The following is a 20,802-nucleotide window of genomic DNA, read 5'->3' as shown; positions in this document are numbered from 1 at the left end:
GAAAAATTACACAAGTATGTACGTGTGCGTTGAGCCACCCTCTCAACAAAAATGGCGACAAGAGAGACCTTCATAATTACGGAGGTGTCTCATTATTACCGGTCACGTACAAAATTCTCTCCTACACATTAATCAACAGCTATAACCACAAGCTGATACAAAGATAGGTAAATACCAAGCAGGCTTCAGAAAAGGAAAGTCCTGTATTGAACAAATTTGGAACCAGCAAACGTGCCTGAAGGTCTGCCAGACGAACGACACTGTAGTCACATTTGTGGACTTTAAGAAGGCCTACGACTCCGTAGACATGCAGATTCTCTTTAACACATTAGAAGAATACGGAATACACAGAAAAACTAGGACACACAGACAACAGACACTACATTCAAAATAAAATTTATGGAAGAAATCTCAGGCCCAGTCGAGATACATACAGGGCTCAGACAAGGAGGTCGTCTCACTTCTTTTATTCAGCATTGGCTTGTACAAAATTATGAAACAATGGGAAGAAAAAGTAATAGGAATTCAGTTAGGAAGAACGTGTGCAAACAAGACAATAATTAAATGCCTGGTGTTTGCAGATGACCTCGCAGTACCAAGCAACAATAAACAAGAAGCGCTGGAACACGCACATGAAGTCTGCAAAAATAGGTCTACAGATACCGGTATCGTATGAGTAGATGCAATACATGGAGAGAGAGAACAACAACAACCAAGCCATGTACACAAAATACGGAAAGGTCAATAGAGTGAAAAAATTCAGATATCCTGGGGAATATAAACAAACACGAGGAACAAATAAGGCATCGAAAAGGCAAAGAACAAAAAACTTCAGAAAGCATGCAAACTGACATGGGCGCACTATAATAAAAGAAATATTTCAAGACAGGCTACATTCAGGCACTACAGTACAGTTGCACTACCAGAAGCGCTCTATGCATCAGAAACAACCACAGTCAGAGCATTAGGCATAACAGCAACAGAAAAAATAGAACATAAAGTCCTCAGAAAAATTTGTGGAGCAGTACGCAGAGATGGCAATGGATAAAGAGACCAACCGAAGTATTGTATGAACATACTGAGATGATCTGAAAATGCCGGCTAACAATCTATGGACATATACACAGAATGAACAACAACAGACTTACAAAGAGGATTTTTGATGTAATAAATAGTTCAATAAAAAAAATTGATTTCAAGTAATAGAAGAAGACCTGAAACACGCAGGGGTCAGTATTGAAAAGAAGGAGAAATTCAGAAACAAACTATTAACACAAAATTTGAAGTAAAAGAAAAGAAGAAAACAGGCAAAATAAGGACAGATCAAAGCAAACAGCAACACAGACAAGAATGAAGAGGTTTTGGAAAGAGAGAAAGAAGCAAACAAGGAAAAAAAAATGAATAATAGTATATCACTCAAGTTAATCACTATCCTGGCGGTAAAAGTGTGTAATAATAATAATAATAAAATTACAATCCTTCCACATTACAAGCTTCAAATTTGGTAGACTTGAAATGCTTTGTTTTGAAATTAGGAATAAATAATTCAGTTGAGTATGTAACGTGTCTATTACTAACAAAATTTCAGTGCCAGCCTTATCACTGAAGTTTTGCAAGTAGAAAATCTAAAATCTTGTTGTAACCTGCTCCTGAAATTTGGAGACCACTGTAGTCATCACTTTATCTTTCTTGTGTGTCTGTTGTTCATATACTTCTTTATCTACAGTAGCTTTTGTGTTTTCTTTTTCTGTCACCTTTTCTTCACAAGCTCACAAGCAACGAAGGAGATTCATAGCAGACTCGTTGCGCAGTGAGACAACGTTTGAACATGGAGGATGCTCATGTGTAGATGCATTCTTTCCACAAATTTGTGTGCATACCCTTTTATTCCCGTGCGTCTCCGATCGTGCACAACAAAAGAGGCAGCATGTGGATATACCTTAATACAAAAGAAATGCTGGAAGTCTACTCATATAGATAACTAGTCAATAAATGTGTGAATCGCCCTGCTCTTTATTTCACTTTTTCTTCTATTTTCTGGATTTGTGCACCCTCAGACATATCCTGGACCAATTTTGCTGCCTTTAAACCATTGTCTTTTTATGCTTTCTTCAGTTTAGCTGACACCTGAGGGAGAAGTTCTTCTCATTCCTCCTTAGGCAGATCGAGTTCTTTTTTCTTTACTTTCAGAGCAGCTGTCTCATAGTCAATTTATGTTTTCCTTATTATTCATATTTTTAATCTCCTCTTCAAGATGCTTTTGATTTTGTTCCTCTTCTCTTCTAACTCAACTTTTCTTTTTCGTTCACATTCTTCCTTATAAGCATTACAATTTGCATGTGCTTGCTGTTTATACTTGCTGAATTGTGAGTCAGTGAGCACAGAACGATAATGGGGGCAGTGTCCCAACGCATCCCTCACAGTCAAAACACTGTCAAAAAATCTTTTAAGTCATCGCAGCCTTGTCTTCTCCTAATGTGGGCTTCAAAATGCAATATCATCTCTCTATGTCCGCATGTGTCTATGTAAGAGAAGCCTTAACAAGGGCAGAAAGGTCAATGTCAGTCGTAATGTCATTTGTCTTTTTTGTCACAACACAGGCCTAGTTTTCAACTGACAGCGCAACTATCATTAGTGTATTATAAGTAGTTGTGTAGACTGAATGTAATTATAATGACATATATTCCAATGTAACTCAGGCATGCACAAACATTAGCCCCTAATGCTTATGTTATAACTATGTTTGGTACGCATGACTGCTTATAATACACCAATGATAGCTGCAATTTCATTTGAAATCTAGATCTGCTATGCAATAAAAAATACAGATGATGTTATGACCAATGCTGACCACCTTTCCATCCTGGATTACATCACAGTCATGGGGCACAACCAAACCAATGCAATCCTACATAATGAAGTCTTAACATGTTTTGAAACATTTGGATACATTAGCTCTATGGATGATGATTTTTTTATGTGCTGTTGCCGTAGAATCTTCCACTCATGTAGTAAGTAATCTTGCTGGACATCGAATGGCAACCTGTTGCTGCAGCTTCTGCTCTTTATTCTTTCTTTGGGGCCAAAAACCTAAAACTCTGCAGTGCTGCATTTGGTAAGCTTGTCTTTTCTATCACATATTTGCAGGCTGCTATTTAACATGTTGGGCACTTTATAGAAACCACAACTTGTCACATTCTTCCAATTTAGTATGTTCATTGGTTACTTGCCCACTAACTACTACTGGAAGTTGGTTAAGAGGAAGCAAATTATCAAATGTAAAAAACTCATTACGAAGAACTTCAAAAATATTCTCATTTTTTCTCAAAGCACAACCCTTCAAAAAACAAATCAAAACAGTTTGAAGTGTCTTTTCTATTTCTGTGTGCAATGTTTAAATCAAAGATGTTTGGCTTTGAAAATGTTGGGTGAATTTACATAATATTTCTGCGCATGAAATTATGAAATGAAGTTTGGCTTTCATTGAAGGTTTTTTAAAGCATTCACAATGGCATTGTAGCACTGGGGGACTGAACAATAGCAGAATTCTTTTTCTGTAGAAGTATATGCTTAAGAAAGTAATACTGAATACCACTCGACTGTTCCAAAATTCTGTTGGCTTAACTTAGTAAAGCAAGCCAAGCCACCTTGCGGTCTTCATGTCAAAAACATGTGATGTAGAATGTTAAACTTAGACAAAATTTCTTCAAATTCTTCCCAGCTTAACAGGCCACCAGTCAAAATAATACAATTCAATTCAATTGATTATCATCCATTTTATCATATACATGATATAGGAATTGTCATACACAAAGAGAGAGAGAGAGAGCATCATTTATATTTTTAACCATTAAGGGAAATAACATTTTGTTAGTTGCACTTTACATATTTTGTCTTCTTTTTACATGAAAGATGAGAAAGAAAATTTACAAAGTTTATACAAAGAAATATACATTGAGGGGAATATAATTTTCTTAATTACTCTTTAATATTTTTCTTAGTTAAACTTCACATATTTTGTCTTCTATTTACATGCAAGTTAGAAAAAAAACGAAGGATTATGCAGAAAAATCAAAAGATGAGCGCTATCTGTTTAGATAGCAAAGAAATTCATCGACGTTATAGAAACTCTGACTTAATAGTAGCCTCTTTAATTGTTTTTTACATATATGTAAGTTTTGTATGCTTTTTATTTCTTTTGGTAAGGCTGTAAGGCATTGACCATTATTTTGGGTAGATACATCACACTATTTTGGTACAGGGATTTTGAATGTACGTTTCTATGGAAATCGTGCCTGTTTCTGGTCAGATAGTCGTGTACTTCACTGTTTAGAGAAGAGAATTCTTGATTTGACTTTAGGAAACATACTGATTCATAGATGAATAAACTAGGGATGGTCAAAATTTTCAACTCCTTAAAGAGTCCTCTACATGGATCTCTGTAGGCAACACCCTTCAGAATACGAATAGCTCTCTTTTGGAGCTTAAAACAGCTTTTTGTGAAACTTGTATTCCCCCAAAATATAACACCATATCTTAGATTACTATGAATGTAAGAGTAGTAGGTACATAGTACTATTTCAAAATTTTCAGTTTTCTTTAAGTTTTCTTAATATATAACAGTATTTACTAAGTTTTTTTTATTCAATAGTTCAACATGTTTTTCCCATCTCAAGTTATTGTCCAGCCATACACCTAAAATTTTTGTAAAAGAAGTTTGTTCTATCAGACATTTCCCAATCTCTACTCTTATGTTATTTTTTACTTTGTTCCTTATGTGCCTAAAGTTCATCCAAGTGTTTTTTTTTTTCATTTATAACTAAGTAATTGTCCTTGAACCATTCAGCTGCCTCATTCATTGTTGAAGCTATTTTTTCTTGTAGGTCAGCTTCACTAACTCACTTAATAAAAACGCTCGTATCATTTGGGAAAAGTACTGATTCTGCTGTTGTTAGATGGTTAGGAAAATCATTAATAAAAACTAAGAAGAGCAGAGGGCCTAGAACAGAACTCTGGGGTACACCACAGTTGACTTTCAGATATGTTGAGTAATATTTTGTGCCATTATGTATTATTTCAACACTTTGATATCTGTTGCACAGATACGATTGAAACCAGCTGTATGCTTTTCCACGTACTCCATAGCAATACAGTTTCTCTAGCAAAATATCATGGCTGATGAGATCAAATGCCTTGGATAGATCTAAAAATATTCCACAGTATAAGTCCTCATTATCTATTGCAGTTAAAACCTGTTCCAAGAAGTGATATACAGCTGTTCCTGTAGACCTGTTTTTCCTGAATCCATTCTGTCCATTGGTTAGAATTTTGCATTTTTTTAGGAAACTCAACAGTCTCTTATACATAATCCTCTCAATTACTTGAGCAAAACCTGAAAGTTGTGACAATGGTCTATAATTTTGTATGGTATCTGGACAGTCTTTTTTATAAAGTGGTTTTACTATTGATTTTATAAGTGCAGAAGGGAATTCACCAGTTTTAAATGATGTATTAATAATATAGTGATATTGACCAGAAATTCAGAGGCTTCTTCAATTAAACATTCCAGAGCCTTTACATAGGCATGTTGCATGTTGTAAGTTCTGATGTTCGTAAGTTGTCTGCCTTGGATCTCCTGAAGATTACTATCTAAGATCCAAAACACTTTTTTTTTATTGATGTAGGTGCATCTGATCCCAGCATAAGGCATTTATTTAGTGATAAGTTAGCTTCAGAAAGTGCTCACACAATTTCTGATATAACATTTCACCACCTCCTTTGCTGAACAAATTCTTAAATGGTGCGTTGTTATGCTACACTTACTCTCTGATCAAAATGTAAAGGTTGTTTGTAATTCCTTAACATTGGTAGTTTCATTGAAACTCAATGTGTAATATAATGAATATGCTTCTTCTTCTAACTCATGTACCCAGAAAAATTATGTCAGGCCATCAGTTATTACGCATCTCAACTTCTTAAATGAAAGTGAAAAATGTTTAGGAACACTATAAGAGAACATCATCTTTACAATGTGACAAATATCACTCGACAAATCCACAGAGAAATTAAAAATCAGTGATTTCATCATCCGAATCAATTTAGTGGCACTGTCCTTGGTACTTAACATCTGTATTGCTGGTGCACTCACCAAACTTGAAAGTTGTCTCTGAGCTGAACATTCTAAATGTATCTGATGTGCTCCACATATAATTTCAAAGTTACACTTATGTTTTCTTGAAAGTGAGTGGTTAAAGATTGCCTCAAAGCCTTTTGTCTCGAAATTAATAAACATAAAAACATAAAACACACGTTGCAAAATAGTTAACTTTCACTAACCTTTTTTCCCATCCACATGCTTTTTTTTCCAAACTATCTGTTACTTCTTGCCATCATACAGAATTTCCATCTTGCCATCTCTAAAAGTTTATTTTCCAAATTGAACAGAGTATCACACCAGTTTTGTTACAACAGCAAAATTAATGATCTGACAACAAAAGTGAGATCACTTTTCACTGTTATCTGAAACAATTACTGTCACAGTGAGACTCGCAAAAATCAGCAAAATATTTACATTGCTAGAGGAACAGCACTAACCACCACGAATTCACGCCCCCACACTTCGCCCAAACATACACTTATTAAATATTAACCACACTGCCTTTAATGCATATTCTTTGCTATAAATCAGAAAATGGGGAAAGAGTGTCATCTGAACAGTGATAGCAGGCTTTGTAGTGACAGTGTACCCAATAATTTGACAGGAGGAAATATTAAAAATAATATTTTTATGTCAGTACCATGACCATCACAACAAAAATAATAAAACTGCAGCAGTCTGTTTATCCTGTACTCTCTACGGCACTGTCAGGCTCCAACACCAGTAAAGGATAGCTAATTTTGGTCATGAACCAGAAACTGCATTTCTGTAGTAAACGTTCTTTCCATAAGCCAAAACAGATTAATTCAAAGTACATATAATTTCTGCACGGACATATTTTTGGAGAGAACAATGAAATAAACCAAGTTGGGATGGTTCCTTTGAAAATGACATGGGCCATTTCCTTTCTTATCTGGTCCCAGTCAGTGTGTGGGCTTTCTTTTTACTGCAATCTACAAGGTGTAGAAACTATTTTGCTATACCATAATAGCAACCCTTTGCATAACAAAATGGTACTTGCACGAAAATAACACTCAAATGTGTTATTCCTCCTCCTGTGGCAGTCATGTACTAAAGTTCAACATTATTACATAATTAGTGGAGCCTACAGCTACATTTATACCAATACCAAATTTTGACAAGCAGCTGCCATTATTTTCCACTGATAACTGCTTTACTTTGAGGTGCTCCGGGTTAGATATTGCCCCTAGACACTGCACGCCTCCTTTTTTTTAGTATGGTAAGCCATAGCCAAGATGGCAACTTGCAGAGGAAACAGTGTGACTTGTTCAGATGTGATGATGCATTGTGGAACTGATAGGAAAGCAGATGGTTTTTGGATCTTTGTGCTCCGACAGTGCTGCAGATGTGGATTATCAGCCAGTTATATGCGATATCTCATCATTGTTAGAGGTAAGTATCACAAATTGTAATTATGTGGCATGCCATGTCATATCATGTGGCAAAGTGGATTACCATGACAGTGCAAAACATTCTTAACACTAATAATTACTGGAACCATGAACTATGGGACACTTTCTAAGATATTTATATGGGGGTCATTACCCGTAAACAATTGTCATACTTCCAACGGTCATCTCTAGGTGCCCACTACAGATGTTATTGTGGGTTTTCATTATATAGGTGTTAAATTTCTATGTTGTTCTAGGGGTTATTGTGGCTTGCCACTATACAGTTGTTAAATTGCACTATGCATTATTGTTCAGTGTAGGTTCATGCTATTAGTAATTTTTGAATTCTTTTTTTCTTCCAGAACAAAGGAGACTTCAGACCTTTAGTTAGAGAGGTGATTATCTTCGCTGCTAAGGATGGAAGGCATCAACGGTGGCAGCGGACACCAGAGTCAAATAAAATTAGAAAAATGATATAATTTTACTTAAATAATGCCAGTTATTAATATTGTTATTTTGGGGAGCCAGTAGAGAATAATATTATATTATTGTAAGTAATACAATTTTTTTATAAACAAATTGTAACAATGACATCATTTTTATTTTTAAGGGTCAAGAGTATACGAGTGATGCAACCAAAAAAAAAGTAGCTGCCAGAGAAATGGGACCTCCATGTGACTACTGTTGGAAATGCACGACAAAGGTAGGAGAACCAGCTTCCACAATATTCCATGGCTTCTGGGACTTAATTAATTTTGATGCACAAAACTACTACATCTTTTCATGTATCTCAATGGCAGCTCCAAAACTTTCCTACCCGAAAAAAATAGCAGTCTTCTTGAAAGATCACTGCTACGTACTCTGTTCAGATTCAAGGCGAACTCATCAATGTCTAGAAGAAGGCATTTCTCTACGTTCATGGACTACACAAATCACGAGGAAGAGTGGAAAACATTGTACAGCAAGTTGGTAGTGGTAAAGAGTTTATAAAGAAAGATCAAAGGGAGCACCATACAAATCGCCAGAAATATCCACCTGAAGTGATGGAAGGTGTTCATGAGCATATATGAAGCATATCCACTCACCAAAGTCACTACAGCAGGCACAAGAAGCAAAGGTTTATTTTGACTGCGAGATGACAATCAGTTCTTTACACCTATCCTACTGTGAGGAATAGAAAATTTCCATTGTTACAGAAGGTAAGTACAAACGGATTTTTTGCACAGAACAACATAGGCTTCAAGATGACACATGTAAAGTGTGCGACGAGCTTGATACTGTGATTTAAGTGTTGCAACCTAACCAACGAGCCACTAAAAGTCAGTGACTTGCAGAAGAAATGAGAACTAAAGCACTGGAAAACAAAGGCAATGCAGGCTACTACAGCAGCAGATATTGATAGAGCCCAAACCCGTTCCAGTATCGTGGTCATCTCAGTTGACTTGCAGCAATCCCTCCCTGTTCCAAAACTTACAGCTGGTCCAGCTTTTTACACGCAAAAACTATGGATGTACAATGTGGGTATGCATGATTGTAGAACAGGCATCAGATACATGTACACGTGGACTGAGGATGTCACAAAATGCGGCAGTGATATGTAGCTGTATATTTAAATTTCTCCAGACGAACAGCGGTGCTTCCAGAATAGTATGCTATTAAGATAACTGTGCTGGAAAAAATAAGAACTGGACGGTTACATGCCTGTAGTTGTCACTAGTACGTGGTGACAAACTCGAAGATATTGAACACAGATTTTTGATACCTGGTGACACATGACTCCTATTAGATACTACTGTGTTCAAATTTTTGGCCACAAATCCTGATTCATTTTTCCTGTTGCACACTGTTAATGGAGACTTACATGAAATTAATGTCAAAAAGCATGGCCATCCAATACAGACATCTTGGATTATGACCTTAACATCAAAATATCTATCCTCTACAGCATAAGAAACTGTCTGAAGTCATGCACTTGCTTCCCTATATACCTGCGGTGCATCACGGATATTATTTATCCCTGACTCAGTACCAAGACACAGAGCACATTAATGAACCAGAATTAATTGATGACAGTATCTTAGGTTACACTGAGAGTGATGGGAATTGTGATCAGTGAAGCCAAATGTTGGCACTGAAACTTCGGTGATCTAAACTGACACGGCACAAAATTATATGTATTCCCTACACTCAAATGTTTTTTGCTACGAGCAGTAGTTAAAAATGTTCTGTTTCATGTGAAAAGAATACCTTAAAGTATGTATTATGGAATTTTGTGAACTTTCAAATGTCTATACTGTAAAATATACTTACTATGGCTTACCATTATCTACCCCCAAGTACCTCAATTATTAAAATGTTTACACATTCTTGAAAATTACTTTTGAGCTTTCCTGAGATGATAGTGAGTAGTTTTTTCGTATGCCTTAACCATCTACGTTAGCCACCATAGTATTATTAGGACTATGTCAGCACGTTGTTCTTACCCGTTAGGGACACTTTCAGAAAAAGTGTTTCAGCAAAATTAACGTCTTCGAGAAGCTCAATGTCACCTCTTTACTTCTCGCTGTCAAATGTTATACGAATAACATAGAAAAAATAAATATTTTTAAATTTGTTGTTCTTATGTATTACAACACAAGAAATAAAATATTTTCATTTTTCAATATGTTTTTATTCTGTGGATCACATCTCATACAAACTGCATCAATCACCTTGTATTGTGTATGTATATATACTCAACTAGAATACTATTAATGAAAAATTTCACAAGTTTTCCTTCTTTTCCATTAAAATATGAATGAGAGACTATAGATCTCCAAGTACACAGTAAGCATACTTCCATACAAATTCAGTGAATCACAGTATATGAATTAAAGGAAATTGTTCTAATGACAGAACATTTTAATCAAATCACAAGCAATCCAAAATAAACTCTGAAGTTACAAATTTTGTACCTCTGGTCCCTTCAAAATCGAGTACATTACCTACACAACACACATTAACAGTGGAAAGATGGTGATATTCCAAATAACAGCTTTATCTACACCAGACACATAAAACAAGTCTTTAAATTTCTTTTAAAAAGTACATCACAAAGCACCACAATTGCTTTATAATTTTCTGGGTGTGAATACAAACTATCCATATATACAACATTTATTTTATATATATATATATATATAATCTTTTGCTATCACAATTTTATTTTCATTTTATTTACAAAAACAAATAGAAGTGTAAGGATTCTTGTGGCACACACTGTAAGAAACTTATTACAGGAAAAAAGTTAGCATTCAGCTTCAGCAAAACAACTGTGATGTCAAATGCATTAATTATATTTATTCAGTTAAATGGAATGTGAATAGCATGTGATTTTCACTATTTTTCTGGTATGGCTATATGAGCTGAAGAAGTAAACCAATGTTATATCATAAGTTTCCTCAATATACAGGCACTTTGTAAATTAGCTGTTTGTGATTGTACCACACAATGCCTAAATATTATGTGCAAAATTACTGGAACAGGCACTTCTGTGAATATGGCTTCTGTTTATCTTATTTAACAGAGCTGAGAAAGAAAATTCTCCACATTACAATATGGGGTGATATATACAGACAAAATGTGCAAAAAAACTGTTCAGAGATTCTCAACATTTCAAGTAGGGTAAATTACACTACTTAACATTATAATACAATTTCAAGAAGTTCAACAAAACGTTTACAACAAACATGCATTAAATATCCCATCAGAGGTTTGGGAATAAACTGTTATATCACAATATAATTTCCATATGAGGTATTACACAAAAAAATTGCTATATAAATTATGTTCAACAATTATGATACTCCACATGCTTTTTGACACTGAAACAACCATTCTCGGAAAAAAAAATTCATAGTTTCCTATAAGATAGAAATTCTTTACTACCCAAAAATGTTTTGTACAAGTACCACACAACTTCATACGAAACACGTACAACAACAACAACATCATCATTTACTTCATCTAGTAACATTTTACACCAGATAAAAAGAGTTCAATTTTTTGATACAGGTATGGAAAGGATTTGCACTGACCAGCATAACTGGCAAATGTGCATGACACTTTCTGCTGGCCATAAAATTACCGACTTTTAATAGCTTTCTTATTTATCTATGACTTCTCACCTTACCTCCATTTCAACCAAGATTACAGATTTTGTCCAGATTTTTAATGTTATTCACAACATCTTCTTTGCATCAAAATACGTTATATCAAGAATCTGAGCACACTGTTGCTACTTTCAGTTGAATTTGATACAGAATTTCATAGCTAAAATACCCAGCAATTAAAGCCAAATGAGAGTCTTCTAGTTTCCCCATGTGTTTCCTAGTTCATATCTAAAAAGAAGGTGGTCTCTCAGAGGTATGCTGCTCCATTAGCTGCCACAATGTAAATGACATTTTATTAGTGATTTGTTTCAAAATATTTAATAGAACCAGTCAGCATTTCAGTCTTAAGATCTGCTCATAATAGGGTGTCTTTACTATCAAAGCTACTACTTGTACCACCTCTTTACCAAATTAAAATTTCTTACTTCTCAGGTACCTGAATGTCTTAGCTGCTGTGACATCTACCCACAAAATTTGTATGTGATATCTGCAAAAAATGATTTAATGTAATTACATTTATTTAATCATCTATTCCCAACCTCCACCACTCCCAACAGCATTTTACACATTAATCCCACATTCCTTCATCCCTGCCAGAAATATCAAAAATACTGACATTACATGATTTGCTAAAGTTTGTTAAAATCTTTACGCATTTAACTCCACAACTTTAACAGTCATTTTCTATAGTAAAAAATTACCTTTTTAAGTGATCAAGTGGTGCATCAAAAACTGATCTGGTTATTACCCAACAAGGCTAGCTGTGGTCCCGGCCAGAATGCTAAAACCCTCACTGTTACAGATGTGGGGGAGGGGATGTGTGGGGTGGAGAGAGTTGGGAAGAGGGGGGAGGGGGGGAACAACACATAAGATGCGGTATTGTTAAGTGGAGGGTGCTCTATCACTAATCGAATACATGATCGCTAAAATGACTGTCAAGTTACAAGAAGAAAACAAAGAGACTTTCTCTGCTGTCCATACCTTCTATAGAAAAATCATGTATGTTATTTTTTATTGCAATCTCAAGAGTTTTGTCATCTGTGATCATGAAGCAGTCTTTTGTTGAAACAGCCATAAATAATAATGAAGGTTCTTCACTGGTACACATTATCTGATGTTAAAGCATTTTAAGGTTTCATTATTAGTCAAAGCACGTGTCCTTCAGTAATCATCTAACACTTTTGTAACAATCTGTTTGACAACAGTATCAGATACTGCCAGTTCACCAGCACTGATTACTGTGAAATTTGTGAATCCACATTTCAACAGAAATTATTTGCCTTATGGACTCTTAGTTTCATCATAAAAGCTCAGTTTGATAATTGTGTTGAACTGTTGGCACTTGGCTAACCACCTATTCTGGCACCTTTTGTAATAGTATCACACTGGCGTAATAATTTATCTGATTGGTTCTTTCCTCACACTGTGCAACAAAATCTATGCTTAATAGTACAAGATATGCTGTTCCTACACATTCCCATGGAATAAGGGCACCCCTCATTGGGCTCATGGGCAGATACATACAGCTTAGACTACCTGTCAGATGACCCTCTTACATGTGTTCTGCACACGCACGATCTGCTTGGCCAACCCTGCACACATGTGCTCAGCCAGTGCAGTTCAATCACATACTCTTTATGGCCTGACTGTAAGGTTACCCGAGCATCAACTGATTACCCAACTCCGCCAACCTGTGCCAGCTGGAACAGCCTAGTATAAGAGAAAAAGGCTCTTGTAGCACCTTTGTGCATGTCACCTATAGGACACTTAGATTAAACATTTTCACCTTCTTTCCTTCCTATTTGGAGAAGATACTCTAATAACACTCACCTATGCATGAAATACTCAGTTATTATTTTACATGCAACTACCTTATAATATTTCAGTAATTTTGAAACATATTATGTCTCATTTTCGATGGAACTCTTCTTCCTGTCTTCAATTAACATTAACAACAATCTGCCATGGCAGTCCATGGAATTTTTTACGTTATTGCTTTGTATGCTTAAACTAAAACTTAGTAGCAAGCACCACTTTACACTTTAACGTGACTATATCCTGACACATGATCAAACTTTTAGTGATGTACATATAAGAACTCAGGTGGTGAGGCAATGCACAGTGTCTAAAGGCAAAAGCAATACATCACACAACACTCCAGCTACGAGTGTCAATCTGCTATGTTTGTCTGCAGCATGTGCTTCGAGGTGCCTGTACAACGTATAGTATTGATTTCCTTATTCGTTTAAATGTGGTGAAGGTACTAATTCTCTGTAGTACTCATTATGGATGGCACAAAGCAAAAATGTTACGAAGCAGCAGAGATAGTTTTCCAAACATATATATTGACCTACAGACAGTCACAAGTAAGACATGTTGTCCTGGTGTGATGTTTACTCTATCACTATCAGTTACCAGGCTACGCAATGGCTACAGCATGTGGTATTTGACAACCACATTGGTGGTGTTTGTAATGGCAGTTCAAATGGCTCTGAGCACTATGGGATTTAACACCTGAGGTCATCAGTCCCCTATAACTCAGAACTACTTAAACCCAACTAACCTAAGGACATCACACACATCCATGCCCGAGGCAGGATTCGAACCTGTGACCATAGCAGTCGCCCGGTTCCAGACTGAAGTGCCTAGAACAGCTCGGCTACCATGGCTGGTGGTGGTGGTGGTGGTGGTGGCACTACTACTACTACTACTACTACTACTAGTAGTAGTAGTAGTAGTAGTAACAATAATAATCATAATAATATTTTAAAAAATCGGTTGGGATCAATGGCTGGAGCAAGCATTTCAGTTGGACAACATTCAGCAGCCTGCATGTGTCTAATCTACCTCAGTAAGCCTACCAGGAAAAGGGGACCTACAGTTTATTTGGGAATCTGAAACATGTTGTTTGTGGCAAATCTTAGTATCACTGAGAGGTGAAGGCTACGTTCAAGGGAGACTGAAACATTCTGTACTCTGGCTGGGATTTGAAACTGTTACCTTTCAGTTTCCAGATATTCATTTTACCACTAGACCATCAGGGCTGACAACACACTAGTGATGCTGCAAAGAATTCTCCGTCTCTGACTGAGTACAATGCATCATACACCTGCCTTCTTACTTATACATCACTATAGTAGAAGTAAAGACCAGGCCCACACTTTGCTTTGTTGAGTAATACATGAATGTTCTATTCCAGTTTCCAAGGCACTCAAAATAAGAATGACTGCATAAAACAAAATATTCTGCTAAAGGTAATATATAAACTTCACTCATTAGAAGCAGAACACAATGTAATGAGATTTACAATATTAAAAAATTACCATCTTTACTTTAGCATCAGTAAAGTATTTTCAAATAAACAACAAACTTATGTATTCATTAATTAACAATAGACAATAAGAGCTATAAATCTCTTATCATTTTAGACATTAGCTTGTTTCTTTTCTCTCTCAACAATTTAAATATGATAATTTCTTAAAATTTCATTTCCAATCTCAACAACAAATTTCCTGTTAAAAACATAATTTGTACAATACACACTCTGCAATAAGGTCAATCTGTGATCACAATTATATTACTTGGACTTGTGAGTATCCCGCAGCAAAATTTTAAAATGGTAACAAAAACAAACAAACCATTCTATTGCACAACAATGTGTAAAAACACAGTTCATAAGAAACTGTTAAAAATGACAAACACATTATACACTTGGAATAATTTCCTTTTCACCACAATGTACGTAAGTTTCTTTATTAAAAAATTCTGTATTATTATTTGTTGTCAATACTTCCACAGGTTTCTCAGTACCTTTTAAACCACCATCACAAAGTCCTGAACTAAGGCCACTGCTTGAAGTGTCTGAATTTTGAGGTTGTTCACACTGTAAATCAAGAGTAATGTGGTCTGAATCACACCTCCCTTTCAAATTAGTCTCTGAATTAGAATCAGTACAACTACTTTCTGACACTGACAACTTTCCTGTTAATCCAGGATAGTTAATTGTATCTGCACTCCCTGCAGTAACAGTGGTAGAGTTGGAAACCTGTGGAACGTATGTTTCCTCAATAACACAGACAGCACAATTTTGGGCTGTTCTTGTGCTATCTGTGTTGACTTTAGCTGCCTGCTTATCATCTTCTGAGGAAGAAGATTGGGGTGAAAATTTTGGCTGCACTGTTCCAATTATCCTGCTCACTGAAAGTTTATGCTGATCGGAAGCTGGCACAGTTCTACAACTATTACTGTCATTACTGTTATTGTGAGCAATTGAAAGATCTTTGTTTATATTCTGCTGTTGCTCTGTCTCTGGGGGACCCTGTAGTGCAACTGTTCCAGCAAGAGGCTGACCATGTAGTGCTGGATTTTGTTGTTCCTTTTCAATGGAAGTTGAAACACCTTGCCTCTGCTGATGTCGTGGATTAGCAAAGGTATCAACAGGTGATGAAAGAGGACTGTAATGTTTTAGAGGAGGAGACTGCATATGAAAATCATCATGAAGCTGAATGAGAGATGATACAGTAGCAACTGGGGCTGAAACTGGAGGTAAAGTTCCATAGAGCAGCTGTACTGCATTGGGTGAAATATGAGAGTTCTGAGTCTTTGATAGAGACATACTTGTTGGCACTGATTCAGATGCACATGGTACACTCACAGAACTAATATGTTTATCAGTAGTTCCACTTGGAGATATATTTTTGGAACCTATTCCACTTCTTGGAGAAACATTTTGAAATTCAGAATACTGTAGCAAATTCTTCTGATAAGTAGAAAAGCCAGGCATTACAAATTTATTCGAATCTACATGAGTCCTTGTAGATGGTGAAAGAGTGAAAGGAGGAGAACCATTTTTACCTGTAAATGGCTGACTTGGCGGTTTGCTGTTCAATTTGACAAGCTGTATGTTATTTTGTTTAGTTGGAAGCTGACTCAAGTATGGGGTTCTCATACCATCATTTTTCTGGCCACCAGGTGACACAACCTGAAACATACGTTTAACACCAGAAGCTGGATTTCCCAAAAATCGAGGCATATTGCGCATTTTAAAAAAGCGTGGTGGTTTTGCTACAGTTGTATTGTTACTGCCACCAACTTCTTTCAATAACTTATCTGAGCACTGAGAAGACTGTAAGACATCTGGTGATGTAGCATTCATGGAATCTGTTTTTTTAATGGGGTCACTTCTTTCTTGAAACAAAGAATTCGTCTTGGAGGAAAGATAACTAAGACGTGAAAGACTAGGATTCCAACTTTTTGGTGGAGTTTTCAGTGTCTTATATCCAACAGGAGAATTTGCATATGTACTTCTTCTTGAGCTGCACGTCACTGTGGGGGTAGCAAAATTTTGCTTCTCATGTCCCTTCAGAATTTGATCCTTAATAGACTTTTCCTGCTTAGAGTATGTATCTTTTTGTAATAAGCAGTGTGTGTGAAAACTTTCTGAATGTGGCACAGCCTGATAAACTGAGTTGTCAATGCTATAGTTGTAGTCAAGAGAGGAATGTGATTCAGGAAGTGACACAAGACCTACACCAGCATCTGATTTTTTGTTATCTGTTATAACTGGTGAATCACAGAACTTAGTAACCTCTTTCCTATCACTGACATCTTCCTTTAAATCAAGGGTTTTATGAAGATATTGAGGTTCTGCTAAGTCAGGGAGGAGTAAATTGGAAGTTGCAAATGTTGTGTCAACCAGGGATCCTATTTCTGAAGAACCTGAATTGTCTGTAACTCTTTTACACAACAAATTTTTATCACTCTGGTTATTAGTATCTCCTGAACCATTAACCACTGGTCCATAGCTTTCCGAGAAGAAAACCTCAACTGAATTCACCAAAACATCATCACTTGTTTTCAATGTAGACACAATGTTTTCTAATGACAACTCCTGGTTGCCTGAAGTGATATCTGTGATACTCATTACACCACTTTCACTTATTTGTATCTGCACTTCCTTCCAACTGGATACATCACTTTTCTGCAGCACATCACCATTTGAAGTGTCCTCACATTCCACCAAATTATTAGGTGGTTGGCTGAAAGAAGAAAACTCACATTCTGCATCTTTGTTTTGCAAATTATCTTTGGTACCATTTTGTTCATCATCACAAACTAAATCTAGTTCTTTGCTATCTTCTTTTTCTACTTGCAGACCGTAATCTATTTTCAACCTCTTAGCACAGCTTTCAAAAATTCGATATCTCAAATTCATCAGGCCCTTCTGAAACAATAAAGACTTGCTAGAATCTGTATAAAATTATTCTATTCTACAATATCAAATTAACAATCATCATACAGTGTCACATTTTTTCTCCGACAGAACAACTAGAAGAGCACAATACAACCAACACAGAAGAAGTCAAAGCCTATAAATAAGGAAGGATATGGATTATGAGAAGCCTTTTGACAAATATCAGTATACTAAATAATGGAAAATCCAGGACGGAATGTGACAATATTATGAAAAGGATAGTTGCTACTCACCATATAGCAGAGATGCTGAGTTGCAGATAGGCACAACAAAAATACTGTCAGAAAGTAAGCCTTCAGCCAACAAGGCCTTCATTGGAAATACACACACACACACACACACACACACACACACACACACACACAAGCAAACGCAACTCTCACACACATGACCACAGTCTCTGCCTGCTGAGCCCAGCCAGAGACAGTGGTCATGTGCATGAGAGTTTTGTGTGTGTGTGGTCTATTTCCTATTAAGGCCTTGTTGGCCAAAAGCTTATTTTCTGACAGTCTTTTTGTTGTGCCTATCTGCGACTCAGCATCTCCACTATATGGTGAATAGCAAATATCTTTTCATACTCATATCAATATACTACTGAGAGAGAGGGGGGGGGGGAGGGGGATAGAGAGAGAGAGAGAGAGAGAGAGAGAGAGAGAGAGAGAGAGAACAACTGTCCCTGAAAGACAGTAGTGGGTCAGTTCTGTGATATAAAAATCTGCTTCCTATAACATCATCATCTCACAGTGTTAAGCACACTCAAAACCAAGCACCACCACGAAGTGCACCCCTTCCCCCAATAATGAAAAATACTATTAAGTTTGTGACCTGAAGGTTGTACACTAAAGGCACACTTCAAAGTATGTACAATGCATTTTGTCTTTTATTTAAAACATGACAAAAATACTACACTTTGCATCTTGTCATACATGTGCCGAGAAACAATTTGGAATTTATGAAATCTTGGGTCATACCGCAACAGCTGAACACATGAAAAGAAAGGTGGTACCAAACATATAGTGGAGCATCTCAGAACTCTCAGACTTGAAAGGAACATAGATCACTTGCCAAAAGCCATTGGGAAAACTACTAGCAAATTTAATGCTCTACAATTAATAAATAAAAAAGCTTTCAAAAATGATAAAAAACACTCTACTTACTCTGCACCAGTTATGGATATAAGCAACATCCATCAGTGTAAAATCTTCATCAAGGGGTTCATTTAGATACAAAATTTCAACAATATGTTCTTCCCTTAGCCCAAATTTTGCTCTTATCAGCTTCTGTAAATGACGCACCGTTACTGCAGCTGGGCACCTCAGGTAACGCTTCACTGGCTGGAAATACATAGTTTGTGAAAGTAAGAACTACATTTTATTGCTCAAATTAATATAAATATGTTACTGACAAGTACTATCAACCAGTTACAAAAACATTTTAAGTACTGTAATCTGACAACCTTTACATCATGGACACAATATGAGTTACTGAACAATTCCAACCAGCAATCGAATGCAATATTTCACCAACAGATATATTCCAGCTTGTACTGTTATCTAAATTTGCACCCCTTATTGATAAAATATGTAGACTTTGTAAATCGACAACAGTTATTTGTCATTGGCATTTGTACATAATGGCACAACTAAGATTCAATAAAAATGTCATTTATTTGACTACTGAAAATGATATTATGTTCACTGTGATTAGATCAAATGGACTCAAGTTGACCTTTATCACAACAGTCTTCCCTTAACCCATGACCACTCCAGATTCATACCCAAGAAACATTAACAGACGCAAGTTCTTCAATAAATACATTTACAATAATGCACTCTGCCTGTGCAACACAACATGCGGCACAGTATTTACTCTCATGGCAGAAACACATTTAAAAGAATATAACCCTACATATAAAATAATGATCAGCTGTGTCAAAAAGCACATTCAGTACAAGACCGTTCAGTGTATTACTGTGCACAAAAACATCACCAACAAATAAGCCACAGCAACATACAAATAAGACTTACACATACAAACAGAACACAGTCCCCCGTGATGGGAGGTATTAAAAGCCACCAACAGTCTGGATAGAAACAAACCTTTATTTCCATATGAAGTGTCAGACAACCAAAAAACCAGAAGTCTTCACAATAAAAACAATTCAGATACAGGACAACATACACTAAATAAGTAAAACCAGCAGCAAATCACAATAACCCTGCAACATTCCTCAAAGTCAGTCATTTTCAAACATTTGACCAAATGGGCCAATATAATCTTTGTACGCTTTACAGTGTGGCAACTACCAGCCGAATACAGGAGAATAACACAGCTTTCTGAGTAATTGCTACTCACACTTTAAGTAGAGGTAGCAATACTTTTTTTTTTATAAAAAAGTGATTATTTAATGTAAAATCCAAAGGATACCCAAAATGGATGATACCACAAAGAAGATTTTTAACACTTTACTATCAAATATGATAAAGCAGTGTGACCAAAGTGCTATGGCAAGTGCCATGGTGGTCTAATTCTGATGGCATTCTCATACAGTCTTTTCAAAGGCAAGCAAAGGACTCAAACACTTTGTCACGTGAACACAAACATTCAATAACATATGTCCAGCGCTTCTTATCGATTGTCAATGAGACAAACCGAATGTTACAACTTCCAAATATTTTTGGCGTTACATTTGGAAAATATTATATTTTTGTGTAGTAGCAAGATTGAATACATGTGATTTTATTGATAACAATTTATTTTAAAAAGTTAATGACTGCCAGGTGAGGCAAGGTGTGGATTAGATTTTGAAATAAGTAGTGTCTACAAGGA

General features: G+C 36.1%; 1 protein-coding gene across 2 annotated transcripts in view; it reads right to left on the bottom strand.

Moving 5' to 3' along the window:
* Window positions 1–10,218: 10,218 nt before the first annotated feature.
* LOC126183817 (uncharacterized) overlaps window positions 10,219–20,802 on the bottom strand; it is a 72,642-nt gene continuing 62,058 nt past the window's right edge. For both annotated transcript variants that reach the window (XM_049926068.1, XM_049926069.1), the window contains 2 exons: window positions 19,131–19,307; window positions 10,219–17,943 (listed from right to left, as the gene is read on the bottom strand). In XM_049926068.1, coding sequence (XP_049782025.1) covers window positions 15,424–17,943; window positions 19,131–19,307 — 2,697 coding nt within the window. In that variant the 3' untranslated portion in view covers window positions 10,219–15,423. The remainder of the gene's footprint in view (window positions 17,944–19,130; window positions 19,308–20,802) is intronic.

This window comes from Schistocerca cancellata, chromosome 4 (genome assembly GCF_023864275.1).
Source record: "Schistocerca cancellata isolate TAMUIC-IGC-003103 chromosome 4, iqSchCanc2.1, whole genome shotgun sequence".
Taxonomy (NCBI): Eukaryota; Metazoa; Arthropoda; class Insecta; order Orthoptera; family Acrididae; genus Schistocerca; species Schistocerca cancellata.
The sequence above is the reverse complement of the archived record's forward strand: the minus strand, read 5'-3'. Positions and strand labels throughout refer to the sequence as shown.